Source organism: Oncorhynchus kisutch, linkage group LG23, assembly GCF_002021735.2.
Source record: "Oncorhynchus kisutch isolate 150728-3 linkage group LG23, Okis_V2, whole genome shotgun sequence".
NCBI lineage: Eukaryota > Metazoa > Chordata > Actinopteri > Salmoniformes > Salmonidae > Oncorhynchus > Oncorhynchus kisutch.
In genome coordinates, this window is record NC_034196.2 from 17,137,857 (window position 1) to 17,155,105 (window position 17,249).

The 17,249-nt window shown below is 43.7% G+C and overlaps 1 protein-coding gene across 9 annotated transcripts in view; it reads left to right on the forward strand.

Annotated features, from left to right (window-relative positions):
- Window positions 1-17,249, forward strand: part of LOC109868635 (glutamate receptor ionotropic, NMDA 1) — a 35,756-nt gene that overhangs the window by 7,462 nt on the left and 11,045 nt on the right. For 4 of the 9 annotated variants that reach the window (XM_031802269.1, XM_031802273.1, XM_031802271.1 and 1 more), the window contains exons 4-19: window positions 940-1,002; window positions 1,718-1,815; window positions 2,118-2,239; window positions 5,284-5,458; window positions 5,594-5,738; window positions 5,977-6,063; window positions 7,518-7,656; window positions 8,119-8,246; window positions 8,874-9,038; window positions 9,184-9,302; window positions 9,616-9,728; window positions 13,858-14,006; window positions 14,272-14,429; window positions 14,936-15,097; window positions 15,369-15,478; window positions 16,376-16,521. In XM_031802269.1, coding sequence (XP_031658129.1) covers window positions 940-1,002; window positions 1,718-1,815; window positions 2,118-2,239; window positions 5,284-5,458; window positions 5,594-5,738; window positions 5,977-6,063; window positions 7,518-7,656; window positions 8,119-8,246; window positions 8,874-9,038; window positions 9,184-9,302; window positions 9,616-9,728; window positions 13,858-14,006; window positions 14,272-14,429; window positions 14,936-15,097; window positions 15,369-15,478; window positions 16,376-16,521 — 2,079 coding nt within the window. Of the gene's footprint in view, window positions 1-939; window positions 1,003-1,717; window positions 1,816-2,117; window positions 2,240-5,283; window positions 5,459-5,593; window positions 5,739-5,976; window positions 6,064-7,517; window positions 7,657-8,118; window positions 8,247-8,873; window positions 9,039-9,183; window positions 9,303-9,615; window positions 9,729-13,857; window positions 14,007-14,271; window positions 14,430-14,935; window positions 15,098-15,368; window positions 15,479-16,375; window positions 16,522-16,824; window positions 16,882-17,249 lie in introns of all 9 variants that reach the window. The other 5 variants (XM_031802268.1, XM_031802272.1, XM_031802275.1 and 2 more) reach the window with 3 other exon arrangements.

Consider the following 17,249-nt stretch of genomic DNA (forward strand, 5'->3'; position numbering starts at 1 on the left):
TTTTCACCTAGTCGGCTCAGGGATTCAAACCAGCAACCTTTTGGTTACTGGCCCAACGCTCTTAACCGCTAGGCTACCTACAAGATGAGTTGATTTATATTCTAAATAAGGACCGTAGTCCCAGTATGATTAATGCTTGTTTTGTTCATGTCATGATTCATGAGTGTGCACTGACCATGACACAAGACATTATCATGCAACATTTGGAAAGGGGAGCCGTGTTTTACAGAGCAGCGGTGACCACAACAACCTCAGATTACATTTGAGGCAAAACTGTTCTTTATTACTTTCAAAGAAGTGTGAATACAATGGAGGAAATGGGATTTACTTCAGATTTGCTTGTCAGGCAGTATAATGAACCAATGTGTCAGAGTCACTGTAGCATTTGGGTAGCGAAGGACGTAGACCCAGAGCGCTCTGCCTCCCAACGGTCTGAGCTGAGAGTTCAGGGTAGGCAGGTCTATCAAGCAGAAGATGCTATGTTTCACTGCGAAATGGCTCCCTAAGGCAAAGAGACTGCCTTGCGACTCCTTTCACAATATACAGGAGCAGAGTGGAATTCAAAATGGAGAGAACCTTAGGGGCATTAGTTTGCAGAATCAGACTTTTTACGTGTTGGGATTGCTTTGATCTGGAACATAGACCTCTCAATCTAATTGTTGTACAGAGAGTATGACTGTTTTCTGGACCAATGCTGGATGATGGTTTAAGGGTCTTGGCTTGTATTTGAAAGGTGGTGAATAAGGGCATATGACATAGCAGTAAATAGGATTGCTAGTGGTCAATGGCTGTCATTGATGTTTTTGGCAAGCCCCAAGGGATCCCAATTTGAAGCAGAAAAGTTGGAGATTTGTTGGAATGCTTTACTGCGATCCATTTTCAACTGTTTATAATATTCTTCTGTGTCTGCATATTTTCTCTGTGCACATTACTCATCAGAATAAAAAAAGGAACTATGAAAACCTCGACCAACTGTCCTATGACAACAAGCGAGGACCTAAGGTATATTTGCATGGTCAATGCACGCCGCCCACCAACTTTTCAAACGTAGCAACTAGAAACCAGCCCAAGCAGTCACCAGCCGACCCAGAAATGCCCCTATCTTGGAAGCACGTGTTTCTTTTTACTTTGAGGCATTATTCCTATGATTTCACAGAAGAATGGTTTTGTTATGGAAAGACTATAATTTTCCGTAAAAAAAAAATAAACAAATGAACAGCGCTCCGCTTCTACCATATTACTTTTTTTCCTTCAACTAAAGGAATGCATGTTCTAAACAAACAAAAAAAGATTGCAAGTTTATTCCTTTGTGGAGATCCGGTAGTGTGGGACAAAACACTTTCCCAGATTACTACTCCCTCCTGTTTTGTAGCACCTCTAGTTTTCAACAGTTTTTGGTTGGGGGAAAGGTTCCCCTCACTCCCCTTCACCTGTTTTTAGTTACTGGTTGCATTGACCTTCTTCTCCCCCCTATCTAACATGCACGTCCTTCTTTGGAGCCTTGATAACCCTCAGTTTGCATGCGAAAAATGCAAACTTTTTTTTCCCCTCAAAGCTTTTTTTTAGTTGAGCCGATTTCCATGGATCGCTTTCCTTTTTTCCTCTCTCTCTTTTTCAACAAAAATCAACAAAACCTAACACAACAGGTAAAGAGACAGCGTGGTTTCTGAGGTGGGGGTAAGTAGCTGGCTTGACTTATTTTGTGCCCCGATCACAGGCAGAGAAAGTCCTCCAGTTCAGCCAGGAGACTAACTTAACTGCTCTGCTTCTGGAGGCCAAAGAGCTGGAGGCTCGTGTCATCATCCTCTCCGCCAGGTGAGACTACAGCACCTCCCATTTGTCTCATCAGTCCCCTCCCATCATAGCTGACCTGCCTCTACTACTGAATCTAGTTCATTCTGATCACGATCCTTAACCTAAAATGATCATAAGTCATTTTCCCGGCTCCTAATTAGAACACAACTGGATTTACAGTGACTTATATTTGATACTTTTTTTTACATAATTTTACTGCTAAATGCTGGCATGATATCACACAGTAGTGATATACTGCAATTTTTGCGTTTAGATGAAAGATAAGTAACCACGCCTGTGTCACCTAACATCTCTGTTTTCAGTGAAGAGGACGCTGCTGCAGTTTACAAGGCTGCCCGTTTCCTCAACATGACGGGCTCGGGTTACGTGTGGCTGGTGGGAGAGCGGGAGATGTCGGGTAAAGCCCTGAGTGAGGCACCAGATGGTACGTACCGTACGCTGCTACCCAGAAAACACTTCATAACACTGGATTTCTTCTGGAGTCACCATTATTTAACCTCTATGATTACGGAGACAACCATAGATGAAGGATTCATTGTTTACGAACAATGTGTGTGTGATCATTTGTTGAGTGTTAAACGTTTAAGCATTTGATATGTTTAAAGGTTTTAAATGAGTCACAGTAGTTTACACTATAAGCTCTTAAGATACAGTGTTAGGTCCTATATCTCTGAACCTATTTCTTTATCTATAGTCATAACTATTGATAGGTTAACCCGTACATACAGTGTGTTTGTTGGTTTATCCAAAGCTTCCCGCGCTGCCTTTATTGTACTATCCTGACATAGTAATAGCTTGGTTCTCATGAGTTTATAAAGGGAGTTTTGCAACCCCCACATTGAAGTGTAACTGAAATAGAATGGTAAGCTACAACGGTCTTGCTTATGTCCCGGAGTCTGCACAAGTCTCACGTAATATGTCACTTTGTGGTCACAAACGTAAGCGTCAACCCCAGGCACTCCAACACCCCCTACCCCTATTGTCTTACGTTAGGTGGTGTCACTCCTACATAACGCTCGTCAACCGGTGCAGAGATGGTACGTAGCGCTATCTGACGTAAGACAATGCTCAGACCTCTGCAGAAAATTCTTCGCCAGTAATGTCTAGGGTTGCAAAGCTACCTGTAATTTACCAAAGTTACAGGAATCTTCAGTAATTTTTGTAATTAACAGAAAATCTATGGCAATCTATCGTAACTTTGGTATTTTCTCCATCAATTTCTAGTAGATAGACCATATGGTTCAAGAGAAAATATACTTAATAACGAAAAAAGCATCTAATCAACAATGGCATTAATTACCGTGCAACTCTTCCAACTATTGACTGCCACCAGTTTGACGCCAAAACATTGACAATAAATATACATATTGACAAAGTCAAATAAGTGTATAAAGAATATTTCATGATGAAACCTTCATATTATACACCAATTGTATTCACTAAGTTGATGGTTTATATTTAAGATGCTTTACAGTTTTTACATTCTATTTTTTATTTTAAAATCATCTATTTTAATTATTTCATAAACAGTATCTATACAAAGTATGTGGTCACCCCTTCAAATGAGTGGATTTGTTTATTTCAGCCACACCTGTTGCTGACAGGTGTATAAAATCGAGCACACATCCATGCAATCTCCATAGAGAAACATTGGCAGTAGAATGGCCTTACTGAAGAGCGTCATCATAGGATGCCACCTTTCCAACAAGTTAGTTCATCAAATTTCTGACCTGATAGAGCTGCCCGGGCAACTGTAAACGTTGTTAATGTGAAGTGGAAATGTCTAGGCACAACAATGGCTCAACCTCGAAATGTTAAGCCACACAAGCTCACAGAACCGGACCACCGAGTCCTGAAGCAAGTAGCGCATGAAAATCATCTTTCCTCGGAGGCAACACTCACTACCGAGTTCCAAACTGCATCTGGGAGCAATGTCAGCACAAGACCTGTTCGTTGGGAGCTTCACAAAATTGGTTTCCATGGCCGAGATGCTGCACACAGGCCTAAGATCACCATGCACAATGCCAAGTGCCAGCTGGAGGGATGTAAAGCTCGCTGCCATTGGACTCTGGAGCAGTAGAAATGCGTTCTCTGGAGTGATGAATCATGCTTCACCATCTGGCAGTTCGATGGACTAATCTGGTTGTGGCGAATACCAGGAGAATGCTACCTGCCCCAATGCAGAGTGCCAACTGTAATGTTTGGTGGAGGAGGAATAATGGTTTGCGGCAACAGTTTGAGGAAGGCCCTTTCCTGTTTCAGCATGGCAATGCCCCTGTGCACAAAGCGAGGTCCATACAAAAATGGTTTGTCGAGCTCGGTGTGAAAGAACTTGACTGGTCTGCACAGAGCCCTGACCTCAACCCCATCGAACACCATTGGGATGAATTGGAACGCCGACTGCGAGCAAGGCCTTATCGCCCAACATCAGTGCCCGACCTCACTAATGCTCTTGTGGCTGAATGGAAGCAAGTCCCCGCAGCAATGTTACAACATCTAGTGGAAAGCAACCCAATAAGAGTGGATGCTGTTACAGTAGCAAAGGGGGGGACCAACTACATATTAATGCCCATGATTTTGGAATTAAATGTTTGACGAGCAGGCGTCCATAGACTTTTGGTCATATAGTGTATTTTACATGTGATAAGGCCAGAGAGAGAGAGCCAGAGATAATTACAGACGATTGTGGTAATCTGAAGTACCCAAAAGGGCCACTAGATGTCTTCTGATAGATTACATAAAATCCTTGAAAGATACTATAATTCTGGTAGTTTACTGGTGAACTAGCAATATACCAATATACCAATATACCCCCCCCCCCCCCCCCATTGCAACCCTAGTCATGTCCATGTCTCAGCACCTGTTGCTGTCTTAAACTCACCTCTGTGGCTTCTTTCAAGAGTCTGCAAGACTACTGGACCAGTTGCAATGAAATGACTTGAAGTTGGATTGTTGATGTGATTTGTATATCAATTCTCTAATCTAGTTGATGTAAGTTTGTTTGGTCCCACACATACACTATAGCTTTCTGCTTGTGGTATTTTCCAACCTAACCCCTATAAAATGGGTGATAGAATTGAATCGATCCAACTTCAAGGTACTCTTTATTTCATGCTGGGAAAAGTTCACTAACAACCTCAAAATATGAATCCATTCCTCTCTGATGATGTTGCCTCTTCTCAGAAAGGAATAAAAAGAAAATCAGCTCAAATCTATTTTGATCACGATGAAGGTCATGGTTCAAAGACATCCAGTGCTTGTTTGTTCCAGTACTGGATGATTAAAATTGCTTTTACAAATAGAGCAACAGAGAGCGTGGTGCTGGATCAAAACCTGCGGTTGGACCTTTTCTCAGGATGGCTGAACATGAGGTTCCTTTATTGTGTGTATTGTAAAAGGATCCTGATGGTTGGTAGCCTAAGCAGGTCACTGATTGGCTTTGTGCTGCTGTTGGCGTGATGTGAGCAGGTCTCATCGGCCTCCAGCTCATCAACGGCAAGAACGAGTCGGCCCACATCAACGACGCAGTGGCAGTGGTGGCTCAGTCCATCCAGGAGCTGTTTGAGAAGGAGAACATCACGGAGCCGCCCAGAGGCTGTGTGGGAAACACCAACATCTGGAAGACCGGGCCCCTCTTCAAAAGGTATATTTATAAAGTCATGATATATTGTAATTCAGGAAGACACACACGTACACACATACACACACATACACTTTCTCACTCTGTCTATTTCCCTACACTATCACACTCACATTTACTTTAATTTCTCTGTCTCAGGGTTCTGATGTCATCAAAGTACCCAGAGGGCCTCACTGGACGTGTGGAGTTCAATGACGATGGCGACAGGAAGTACGCTCACTACAGCATTCTCAACTACCAGAAGAGTCGACTCATTCAAGTCGGGATTTACAATGGAACACAGGTAATTTTATTGCAAAAGTCATTCTCGCTATTTCTACTGTGATCTTCCTATCTTTTGCTATTACAGCTCTCTATTAAGCAGTACGCATGGTAATTAGAAAGCAGTGGTTTTATTAGCTAAATGCTAAGCTGTAGCTAAAGCAGCTGACTCTTTCGTATTGGACTCCCTTGTGTTTGGCCCTCATCAGCTCCACACATTATGTCAACACTCCTCTAATCGTGGTGTCATGACCCTGTAGGTGGTGATGAATAATCAGAGGAAGATCATCTGGCCGGGAGGAGAGACAGAGAAACCGCGGGGCTTTCAGATGTCCACGAGACTAAAGGTACCGCATTTCACCCTCCTCAAACAATGATGTTCACCATATACAGTGCATTCAGAAACTATTCAGACCCCTTGACTTTTTCCACATTTTGTTACGTTACAGCCTTATTCAAAAATTGATTAAATTGTTTCCCACCCCCTAATCAATCTATACACAATGACAAATGACAAAGAAAAAACTGATTTTTAGAAATGTTTGAAAATGTCTAAAGTATCACATTTACATAAGTATTCAGACCCTGTACTCAGTACTTTGTTGAAGCACCTTTGGCAGCGGTTACAGCTTTGAGTCCTCTTGGGTATGACACTACAAGCTTGACACACCTGTATTTGGGGAGTTTCTCCCATGCTAGATCAGGTTCAAGTCCGGGCTCTGGCTGGGCCACTCAAGGACATTCAGAGGCTTGTCCCGAAGCCACTCCTGCGTTGTCTTGGCTGTGTGCTTAGGGTCGTTGTCCTGTTGGAAGGTGAACCTTTGCCCCAGTCTGAGGTCCTGATTGGTGGAGTGCTGCAGAGATGGTTTTCCTTCTGGAAGGTTCTCCCATCTTCACAGAGGAACTCTCGAGCTCTGTCAGAGTGAGCATCGGGTTCTTGGTCACCTCTCTGACCAACGCCCTTCTCCCCCGATTGCTCAGTTTGGCCAGGCAGCCAGCTCTAGGAAGAGTCTTGGTGGTTCCAAACTTCTTATATTTAAGAATGATGGAGGCCACTGTGTTCTTGGGGACCTTCAATGCGGCATACCTTTCCCCAGATCTGTGCAATCCTGTCTCGGAGCTCTACGGACAATTCCTCCGACCTCATGTATTTTGCTCAGACATGCACTGTAAACTGTGGGACCTTATATAGACAAGTGTGTGCCTTTCCAAATCATGCCCAATCAATTTAATTTACCACAGGTGGACTGCAATCAAGTTATTGAAACATCTCAAGGATGATCAATGGGAAGAGGATTCACCTGAGCTCAATTTTGAGTCTCATAAAAAAAAAAGGGTCTGAATACTTAATGCAAATAAGGTATTTCAGTTTTTTGTTTTTAATACATTTGCAAAAAATCCTGAAAACCTGTTTTTGTTTTGTCATTATAGGGTATTGTGTGTAGATTGATGAGGATAAAAAAATATGTATATATTTTAGAATAAGGCTGTAACGTAACAATATGTGGAAAAAGTCAAGGGGTCTGAATACTTTCCGAATGCACTGTATATATAAAGTAAAGCAACGCTTTATATCTTACAGAATCTTCAATGTAATGGGTCTGCACAGGATTCTTTCTCTATCCTTCTATCTCGTTTTCTCTCTCGCCATCATTTCTACCATGGGCATGTGTGTGTGTGTTTTATGTGTTCCTTGAGGAGGGGTTGTTGTCCGGAGGGTTGGTGATGTAGAGCTCCCTCAGGGTTAGTGTGAGCTAAAGCCCACTTTGTGATAAACAGCGTTCTCTCCCGTCTGTTATAGATAGTGACCATACACCAGGAGCCCTTTGTGTATGTGAAACCCACTGAGCAGGATGGAACCTGCAAGGAGGAAAAAACCTTAAATGGAGTGGCAGATATTAAAAAGGTGATCTGCACTGGACCAAATGAGACCATCCCAGGTAACACAGCAGGGACGTTTAAGATATCACTGTGCTTTTACTACGCCCGCTAAGTACCAACTGGAGATGCATACATATATATACAGTAGGTATCTATATATGTATGCATGTAGCTGAGTGTGCCTTTGTGTGATTGTTGGCATATTGGTGTGTGTGTGTGTGTTTATGTGTATGTGTGTGCGCGCGCTCGCGCTCGCGTTTGTGAGTATGTCCCGTGAATATGCTTGAGTGTTTGCCTTAATGTTTGCAAACAGTGTGGGCATGTGCCAGCCTGTGTTTAGTGTGTGAAGTCTGTTTGCAGTGAACATGTGTGAAGCTATATTATTGTATGTGTGATTTTGGTTGAACAGTGTGTGTGTGTACTGTTTGGGCATGTCTGGTGTTATTCAAAAATATTTAAAAAGAAAGAGGGATTTCCTCCAGATTGATTGTAACTTGCAACCCTCTGCTGGTTGGTTACAGGACGTCCAATTGTACCTCAATGTTGTTATGGATTCTGTATCGATCTACTTATCAAGTTGGCCGGAACCATGAACTTTACCTATGAGGTGCACCTGGTGGCTGATGGGAAATTTGGAACACAGGAGCGGGTCAGTTCCTATAGATACTCAGAGTTCACTCTAGATAGAAAACCTCACTGGCCCATAATGTATTGACCAACGATTGTCTATTTACATACATTTATATTAGATTTTATTATGTTAAGTTATGAAGCAAATCATATCTCCTATCTCAGAGATGTGCTTTTTGAATTAAGTTCATGCATTTGTAACGTTTAGAAAATGACACAGAATCATCTTACAGTATGTTACTGAACTCACAAAAATGGTTTTGTTTGACACAATCACTAACTTTCCCTAAATCACTAACTAAAAGCAGTCCGAGAGAGCCATGGAAACCTAGGGTCCGACTACATTGGGGACTTTAGCTCCGTGTTAGAGGGACAAGTAGGTGGTGAGAGTGAGACCCACGCTGACCTGTCAGGATCTACCGAACAAGCAAGATGAGCTGAATGGAACTTCTCTACTCAGTTACCACGTCTCTGAGCTAGAAAATACCATGTAGACCATTTCTGCTAATATTCATTTGGGTTAAAGGCACAAAGGGTTTTAAGAGAGGGCTCATTTGTTGTTTATGTTTCTGATAAAGGACACTACATTCTGAAATTCATTGTCATGTTGGGTTAGTTGTTAACCCTTTACGCCCACGTACCACAGGTGAACAACAGCAACAAGAAAGAGTGGAATGGAATGATGGGAGAGCTCCTGGGGGGTCTGGCAGATATGATTGTTGCCCCGCTGACGATAAACAACGAACGAGCCCAGTACATCGAATTCTCCAAACCTTTTAAGTACCAAGGCCTAACCATCCTCGTTAAAAAGGTATGTTCCCAAATTTCCCCCAAAATGTATGAAGAGTGTGAATTGAAAGTTTATCCAGACTACACCTGATATAGTCCTCATTGCAGATGGGGTGGTAGTAGACTGCAAGTGGTTAGTGAATGACTGTCGGTGCTGTGTGTTACAGGAAATCCCTCGCAGTACACTGGACTCGTTCATGCAGCCGTTTCAGAGCACACTGTGGCTGCTGGTGGGTCTTTCGGTGCATGTGGTGGCGGTGATGCTTTACCTACTAGACCGGTTCAGGTACAAGGGGATCCGTGTGTGTGTGTGTGTGTGTGTGTGTGTGTGTATTTGTGTATTTGTGTTTGTGTGTGTGTGACATACTCTACCTCTGCTTATGCTCCAGACCTCTCCAGATCTTCTCCCACTGGGGTCGAGGGGACAGAGGTGAAGACTGGCTCCAGTCATTCCACTGCTCTGTTCATCTGGCCTTCTCTTTCTGTGCTCTATCTTGCTCTTGCTTTGCCACTCACAGACTCTCCTTGTCTGGGGTTGCCAGGGTTTTTGTCTCTGTCTGCTTGTGTATGTCTCACTTCATATCCTGCTCTCTCTCTAGCCCGTTTGGGAGGTTTAAAGTAAACAGTGAAGAAGAAGAAGAAGACGCCCTCACCTTGTCGTCAGCCATGTGGTTCTCCTGGGGAGTGTTGCTTAACTCCGGTATTGGGGAAGGTAGGAGAATACTATCAGTAAAGGCCAGATTTACTAATACAATAGTTACTTATCTAGCTACTTAGTGTACTATTTCTACAAATACTATACAGATCAGTTTGTGATACTGATACTGATACTCAATGGGCAAAAACTGTTGTTCTGTTCCCACATCATTTCTACCCCAAAAATCAATGTGATGACGTTGAATCAACGTGGAATTCAATTGGATTTGCAAAGAGTGATCAACATAAAGATATTTCATATTTTTGTTACCCAACTTTTAACCTAAATCCAATGACATGGTGAAATGTTTTGTTGATTGCACATTGAATTTACGTTAGTTGACAACTCAACCAAATGTACATCAAAACTAGACGTTGAACTGACGTCTGTGCCCAGTGGGCATTAACAGTATAAATATTAGTGTTGCACGTTGATAAATAATGTAATATTTGAGAGACGCTATGCCATACAGTACTAGTCAAAAGTTTGGATACACCTACCTATTCTTTATAGAGACTATTAACTACTTTGTAGAATAATAGTGAAGACACCAAAGCTGTGAAATATCACATATGGAATCATGCAGTAACCAAAAAAAGTGTTAAACAAATCAAAATACATTTTATATTTGAGTTTCTTCAAAGTAGCCACCCTTTGCCTTGATGACAGCTTTGCACACTCTTGGCATTCTCTCAACCAGCTTCACCTGGAATGCTTTTCCAACAGTCTTGAAGGAGTTCCCACATATGCTGAGCACTTGTTGGCTGCTTTTCCTTTACTCTGCGGTCCAACTCATCCCAAACCATCTCAGTTGGGTTGAGATTGGATGATTGTGGAGGCCAGGTCCGCTATGCAATCTGGTTTCCGAGCTTGTCACGGGTACACCTCAGCCACGCTCAAGGTCTTAAACGATATCATAACTGCCATCGATAAAAGACTGTACTGTGCAGCCGTCTTCATCCACCTGACCAAGACTTTCGACTCTGTCAATCACTGTATTCTTATCGGCAGACTCAACAGCCTTGGCTTCTCAAATGACTACCCCGCCTGGTTCATTAACTAGTTCTTAGACAGAGTTCAGTGTGTCCAATTAGGGGTCCTGTTGTCTGGACCTCTGGTTGTTTCTATGAGGTAGCCACAGGGTTAAATTCTCGGGCCGACTCTTTTCTCTGTATATATCAATGATGTCGCTCTTGCTGCGGGTGATTCTTTGATCAACCTCTATGCAGACGACACCATTCTGTATACTTCTGGCCCTTCTTTAGACACTGTGTTAACAACCCTCCAAAAGAGCTTCAACGCCATACATTACTTCTTCCGTGGCCTCCAACTGTTCTTAAATGCTAGTAAAACGAAATGCATGCTCTTCAACTGATCGCTGCCCGCACCCGCCTGCCTGACTAGCATCACTACTCTGGACGGTTCTGACTTAGAATATGTGGACAACTATAAATACCTAGATGTCTGGCTAGACTGTAAATTCTGCTTACACCAAAGCTATAATTCACTGTATCACAATCACAGTGGGTTAGAAGTTTCCACATTAAGCATCTCCAATCCAAAGTTAAATCTAGAATCGGCTTCCTATTTCACAACAAAGCCTCCTTCACTCATGCTGCCAAACTTACCCTCGTAAAACTTACTATCCTACTGATCCTTGATTTCTGCGATGTCACTTGCAAAATTGCAAAATAACACTCTACTTAGCAAATTGGATGCAGTCGATCACAGTGCCATCCGTTTTGTCACCAAAGCCCCACATACTACCCACCACTGTGACCTGTTAGCTCTCGTTGGCTGGTCCTCGCTACATATTCGTCGCCAATCCCACTGGCTCCAGGTCATCTATAAGTCTTTGCTAGGTATAGCTCCGCCTTCTCAGCTCACTGGTCACCATAGCAACACCCATTCGTAGCACACGCTCCAGCAGGTATATTTCACTGGTCATCCCAGACGCCAACACCTCTTTTGGCCGCCTTTCCTTCCAGTTCTCTGCTGCCAATGACTGGAACGAATTGCAAAAATCACTTAAGTTGGAGACTTACAGTTGAAATCAGAAGTTTACATACACTTAGATTGGAGTCGTTAAAACTCATTTTTCAACCACGCCACAAATGTCTTGTTAACAAACTATAGTTTTGGCAAGTCGGTTAGGACATCTAGTAATTTTTCCAACAATTGTTTACAGACAGATTATTTCACTTAATTCACTGTATCACAATCACAGTGGGTTAGAAGTTTCCATGCACTGTGCCTTTAAACAGCTTGGGAAATTCCAGAAAATGATGTCATAGCTTTAGAAACTTCTCATAGGCTAATTGACAACATTTGAGTCAGTTGGAGGTGTACCTGTGGATATATTTCAAGGCCTACCTTCAAACTCAGTGCTTCTTTGCTTGACATCATGGGAAAATCAAAAGAAATCAGCCAAGACCTTAGAAAAAATGTAGACCTCCACAAGTCTGGTTTATCCTTGGGAGCAATTTCAAAAAGCCTGAAGGTACCACGTTCATCTGTACAAACAATAGTACTTAAGTATAAACACCATGGGACCACGCAGCCGTCATGCCACTCAGGAAGGAGATGCGATCTGTCTCCTAGAGATGAACGTACTTTGGTGCGAGAAGTGCAAATCAATCCCAGAACAACAGCAAAGGACCTTATGAAGATTATGGAAAAAACAGGTACAAAGGTATCTATATCCACAGTAAAACGAGTCCTATATAGACATACCCTGAAAGACCGCTCAGCAAGGAAGAAGCCACTGCTCCAAAACCGCCATAAAAAAGCCAGACTACGGTTTGCAACTGCACATGGGGACAAATATCATACTTTTTGGAGAAATGTTGTCTGGTCTGATGTAACAAAAAATAACTGTTTAGCTATAATGACCATCGTTATGTTTGAAGGAAAAAGGGGGAGGCTTGCAAGCCGAAGAACATCATCCCAACCGTGAAGCACGGGGGTGGCAGCATCATGTTGTGGTGGTGCTTTGCTGCAGGAGGGACTGGTGCATTTCACAAAATAGATGGCATCATGAGGTAGGAAAATTATGTGGATATATTGAAGCAACATCTCAAGACATCAGTATTAAATATTAAATCTTGGTCGCAAATGGGTCTTCCAAATGGACAATGACCCCAAGCATACTTCCAAAGTTGTGGCAAAATGGCTTAAGGACAACACAGTCAAGGTATTGGAGTGGCCATCACAAAGCCCTTACCTCAATCCTATAGAAAATTTGTTAGCAGAACTTAAAACGCGTGTGCGTGCATGGAGGCCTACAAATCTGACTCAGTTACACCAGCTCTGTCAGGAGGAATGGGCCAAAATTCACCCAACTTATTGTGGGAAGCTTGTGGAAGGCTACCCGAAACGTTTGACCCAAGTAAAATAATTTAAAGGCAATGCTACCAAATACTAATTGAGTGCATATAAACTTCTGACCCACAGGGAATGTGATGAAAGAAATAAAAGCTGAAATAAATAATTCTCTCTACTATTATTCTGACATTTCACATTCTTAAGAGAAAGTTGTGATCCTAACTGACCTAAAACAGGGAATTTGTACTATGATTAAATGTCAGGAATTGTGAAAAACTGAGTTTAAATGTATTTGGCTAAGGTGTACGTAAACCTCTGACTTCAACTGTATATCTCCTTCACTAACATTAAGCGTCAGCTGTCAGAGTAGCTTACTGACCGCTGCTGCTGTACACAGCCCATCTGTAAATATCCCATCCAACCAACTATCTACCTCATCCCTAAATTGTAATTACCTCACCACTATTGGCCTATTTATTGACTTACCTCCTTACTTTATTTGCGCACACTGTGTACAGTTGTAAATGAGATCTTGTTCTCAACTGGCCTACCTGGTTAAATAAAGGTTAAATAAAATAAAATAAATATAAACTGTATTTTGATTTGTTTAACACTTTTTTGGTTACTACATAGTTCCGTATGTGTTATTTCATAGTTTTGATGTCTTCACTATTATTCTACAATGTAGAAAATAGTAATAAAAAAAATAAAAAACCTTGAATGAGTAGGTGTGTCCAAACCTTTGACCTGTACTTTACATTCAATATGTTGTCTCATAGAGTGAACGTGTTCTAACTTTTCATGGGCTTTGCTTATCCAGGCGCGCCGCGCAGCTTCTCAGCGAGAATCTTGGGCATGGTGTGGGCCGGCTTTGCCATGATCATAGTGGCATCGTATACTGCCAACCTGGCTGCCTTCCTGGTGCTGGACCGGCCTGAGGAGCGCATCACCGGCATCAACGACCCGAGGGTGGGCATCAAGAAGTAGTCCTGCTTTAAATACATATAGATACTCTTTCAGTACATCTCTACCTCCATAACCTGTGGATATTCGGTAGTATACTTTAAAATGTGTGGAAGTTTAGCGAGGTGCGCAAGTTATTGGGGGTGAAAATACTGTAAAGTAAGTGGATGTGAAGTGTCAAATGTTGAATTTTTCCAGACTTCCAGAATTGGTAAAGTGTATGTGAGTGTTGAATGTAATGTTCCTTCCAACCCTCCCTATCCTTCAACAGCTGAGGAACCCATCAGACAAGTTCATCTACGCCACTGTGAAGCAGAGCTCTGTGGACATCTACTTCCGGCGGCAGGTGGAGCTTAGCACCATGTACCGCCACATGGAGAAGCACAACTACGAGAGTGCCGCTGAGGCTATCCAGGCCGTGCGCGACAAGTGAGTCCTGGCCGGGCCGGCCTGGCCTGGGCGTGTCGGCCGGAACTGGTCAGATAGTCAGTCAGGTCAGAGAGAAAGAGAGAGGGCCAGTCAGTCAGACCTGGGGGTTCTGGACCTCTGGATCAGCGAGACACAGAGGGTCTTACTGCAGCGTTCCCTCTGGTCCAGGCCCATCATCCAGCCAAGACAGAACCAGGCTCAGACTCAGAGCAGGGCCGCATGCACTGTGTCAATAGCGTTCAAAAGTTGAGCTAATGTTGAGCTGAGGAGCACCCTTTTTCAGGCTTTATCCAAGACGAGCATCTTTGAGGTGGGGAATCCAATGGGGGACGCGCCGTCGTCCGTCCGGCATTGGATTTCATTTTTCAAGCGGCGGTAGACATGGATGGTAATGCTGACTCACACACTTTGTGTGGCCAAAGGGGAGCCGTAAATGTGTGTTGTGACAATCACTGTACTGTTGCACCGTAACCCCCTCCTCCCCCCTGCCTCCCTCCCCCCAACAGCAAGCTGCATGCTTTCATCTGGGACTCTGCGGTGCTGGAGTTTGAAGCCTCGCAGAAGTGCGACCTGGTGACCACGGGAGAGCTGTTTTTCCGTTCGGGCTTTGGCATAGGCATGCGCAAGGACAGCCCCTGGAAACAGAATGTGTCCCTGGCCATTCTCAGGTCTGTCCCAGCCCAAGCAGCATTGTTTTTATGTTGTTCTTTTTTTTCTCTCTTTTTATTTTCCTTTTTTGACCATCCGACACCGCTGTGTCAGCTCTCTTCTCTCTCTGTATCTCCCCATTCCTGCCCTTTGTCTGTCTGTTAGTCTATCAGTCAGTCCGTTGTTTGTGTCGTCTGTGTTACTAGCATTCTGGGATTTCTCTTCTGGAGTGTATGGCTTGGCTTTTTGTTAACTGTCTTACCTCTTTGCCCACTCCCCCCACCCCTGCAGTTCCCATGAGAATGGATTCATGGAAGATCTAGATAAAACCTGGGTGAGATACCAGGAGTGTGACTCACGGAGCAATGCCCCAGCCACACTCACCTTTGAGAACATGGCAGGTAGGGTTTCCCTTTTGGGTTTTGAGAAACCTAAAAGTGATTGGACAAAAACTGCAGTGGTAAGGTACTGTAGCCTTTTTTTGTCCAATACCTTTTTTTCCTGTATTTTCTTTGTTACGTGAAGTGTGTTAAAGTTGTTTGTTGTGGTTTACTGTTGTTATACACTGAGTGTACAAAACATTAAGGACACCTGCTCTTTCCATGACATAGACTGACCAGGTGAATCCAGGTAAATGCTATGATTACTTATTTATGTCACTTGTTAAATCCACTTCAATCAGTGTAGAGGAAGACAATTGAGACAATTGAGGCATGGCTTGTGTATGTGTGCCATTCAGAGGGTGAATTGGCAAGACAAAAGATTTAAGTGCCTTTGAACAGGGTATGATAGTAGGTGCTAGGCGCACCAGTTTGTGTCAAGAACTGCAACTCTGCTGAGTTTTTCACGCTCAACAGTTTCCCGTGTGTATCAAGAATGGTCCACCACCCAAAGGATATCCAGCCAACTTGACACAACTGTGGGAAGCATTGGAGTCAACATGGGCCAGCATCACTGTGGAACGCTTTCGACACCTTGTAGAGTTTATGCCCCGGCGAATTGAGGCTGTTCCGAGGGCAAGAGAGTTGTGTGTGGGGGGGGTGGGGGGGTGCAAGTCGAAATATTAGGAAGGTGTTCCTAATGTTTTGTACACTCAGTTTTTGTTGTTCTAGCTGTGATCCTAATATAAACTTGCAAGGTTTGCAGCGGACAGCGTGAAGTGGAAGCAGGTCGAGGAAAGGACCCGTTGACGTATAGACTAGATTCACACAGACACAGTCATGGTCAGTGGGTTGCGGCTGAGTGTCAGAGTGGCGACTCACCACCCATCCCTGTGTCTGTCTGTCTCTGTCTGACAGGAGTGTTCATGCTGGTGGCTGGAGGCATAGCAGCAGGGATCTTCCTCATCTTTATTGAGATCGCCTACAAGCGACACAAAGACGCCCGAAGGAAGCAGATGCAGCTGGCCTTTGCGGCCGTCAACGTCTGGAGGAAGAACCTGCAGGTATGGCATCTCTTTCCCCCCGTAAGCACTGGCACCCGGGGGGGGAAGGGCAGAGATGGGCTGAGACACGCCCAGCATAGCCCTTCCTGCAGGTTCCTCCAATACAGGTGTACGACCCATCATTTTTTTTCCGTCACTGTTAGCATCCTGTCTGACCATGTTGCCTACTGGTGATAGTCACTCATGGATTGCTGTGTCACATTCAGTGATGAAGCTGTTCCTAAGGCATTACCATGGGCCACCGTGGGTCCGTCTTCCAGTCCCTTAGACCAACGGCCCCCATGTCTCCTCTCTGTGCTGCAGGACAGTAAGGAGGCCTCTGGGAGCCAAGCTGTGGGCGCATCGATGACTCCATCGTTAGTACGTAACATAGACAAGAGCCATCTCCACCCCACGTCACCCTTCGCTTTTAGAATAAAAGTAGCTTTAACATAAGAAAATCTGAAACAAAAATATGCATTCCACGTTCATGGCATGAGCCAGTTAAGCCTTACACTTACCTTAGCACGTATGCAACGCAAGAACGCAATTAGCTACGCAAAATGGCCTTTCTGCGTACTTGCGTTGCAAAAATATGGAAAAGTGTGCAGCCCAAAATGTATAATGCAACGCAACTCCGCAGAACGGCCATTTTGCGTAGCTAATTGCGTTGTTGCATTGCATGCCTGTGTAGGGTGTGAATTAGGCTTTATGCACTGCTGCTATAACACTTTTAAGCTTTGTAAGGT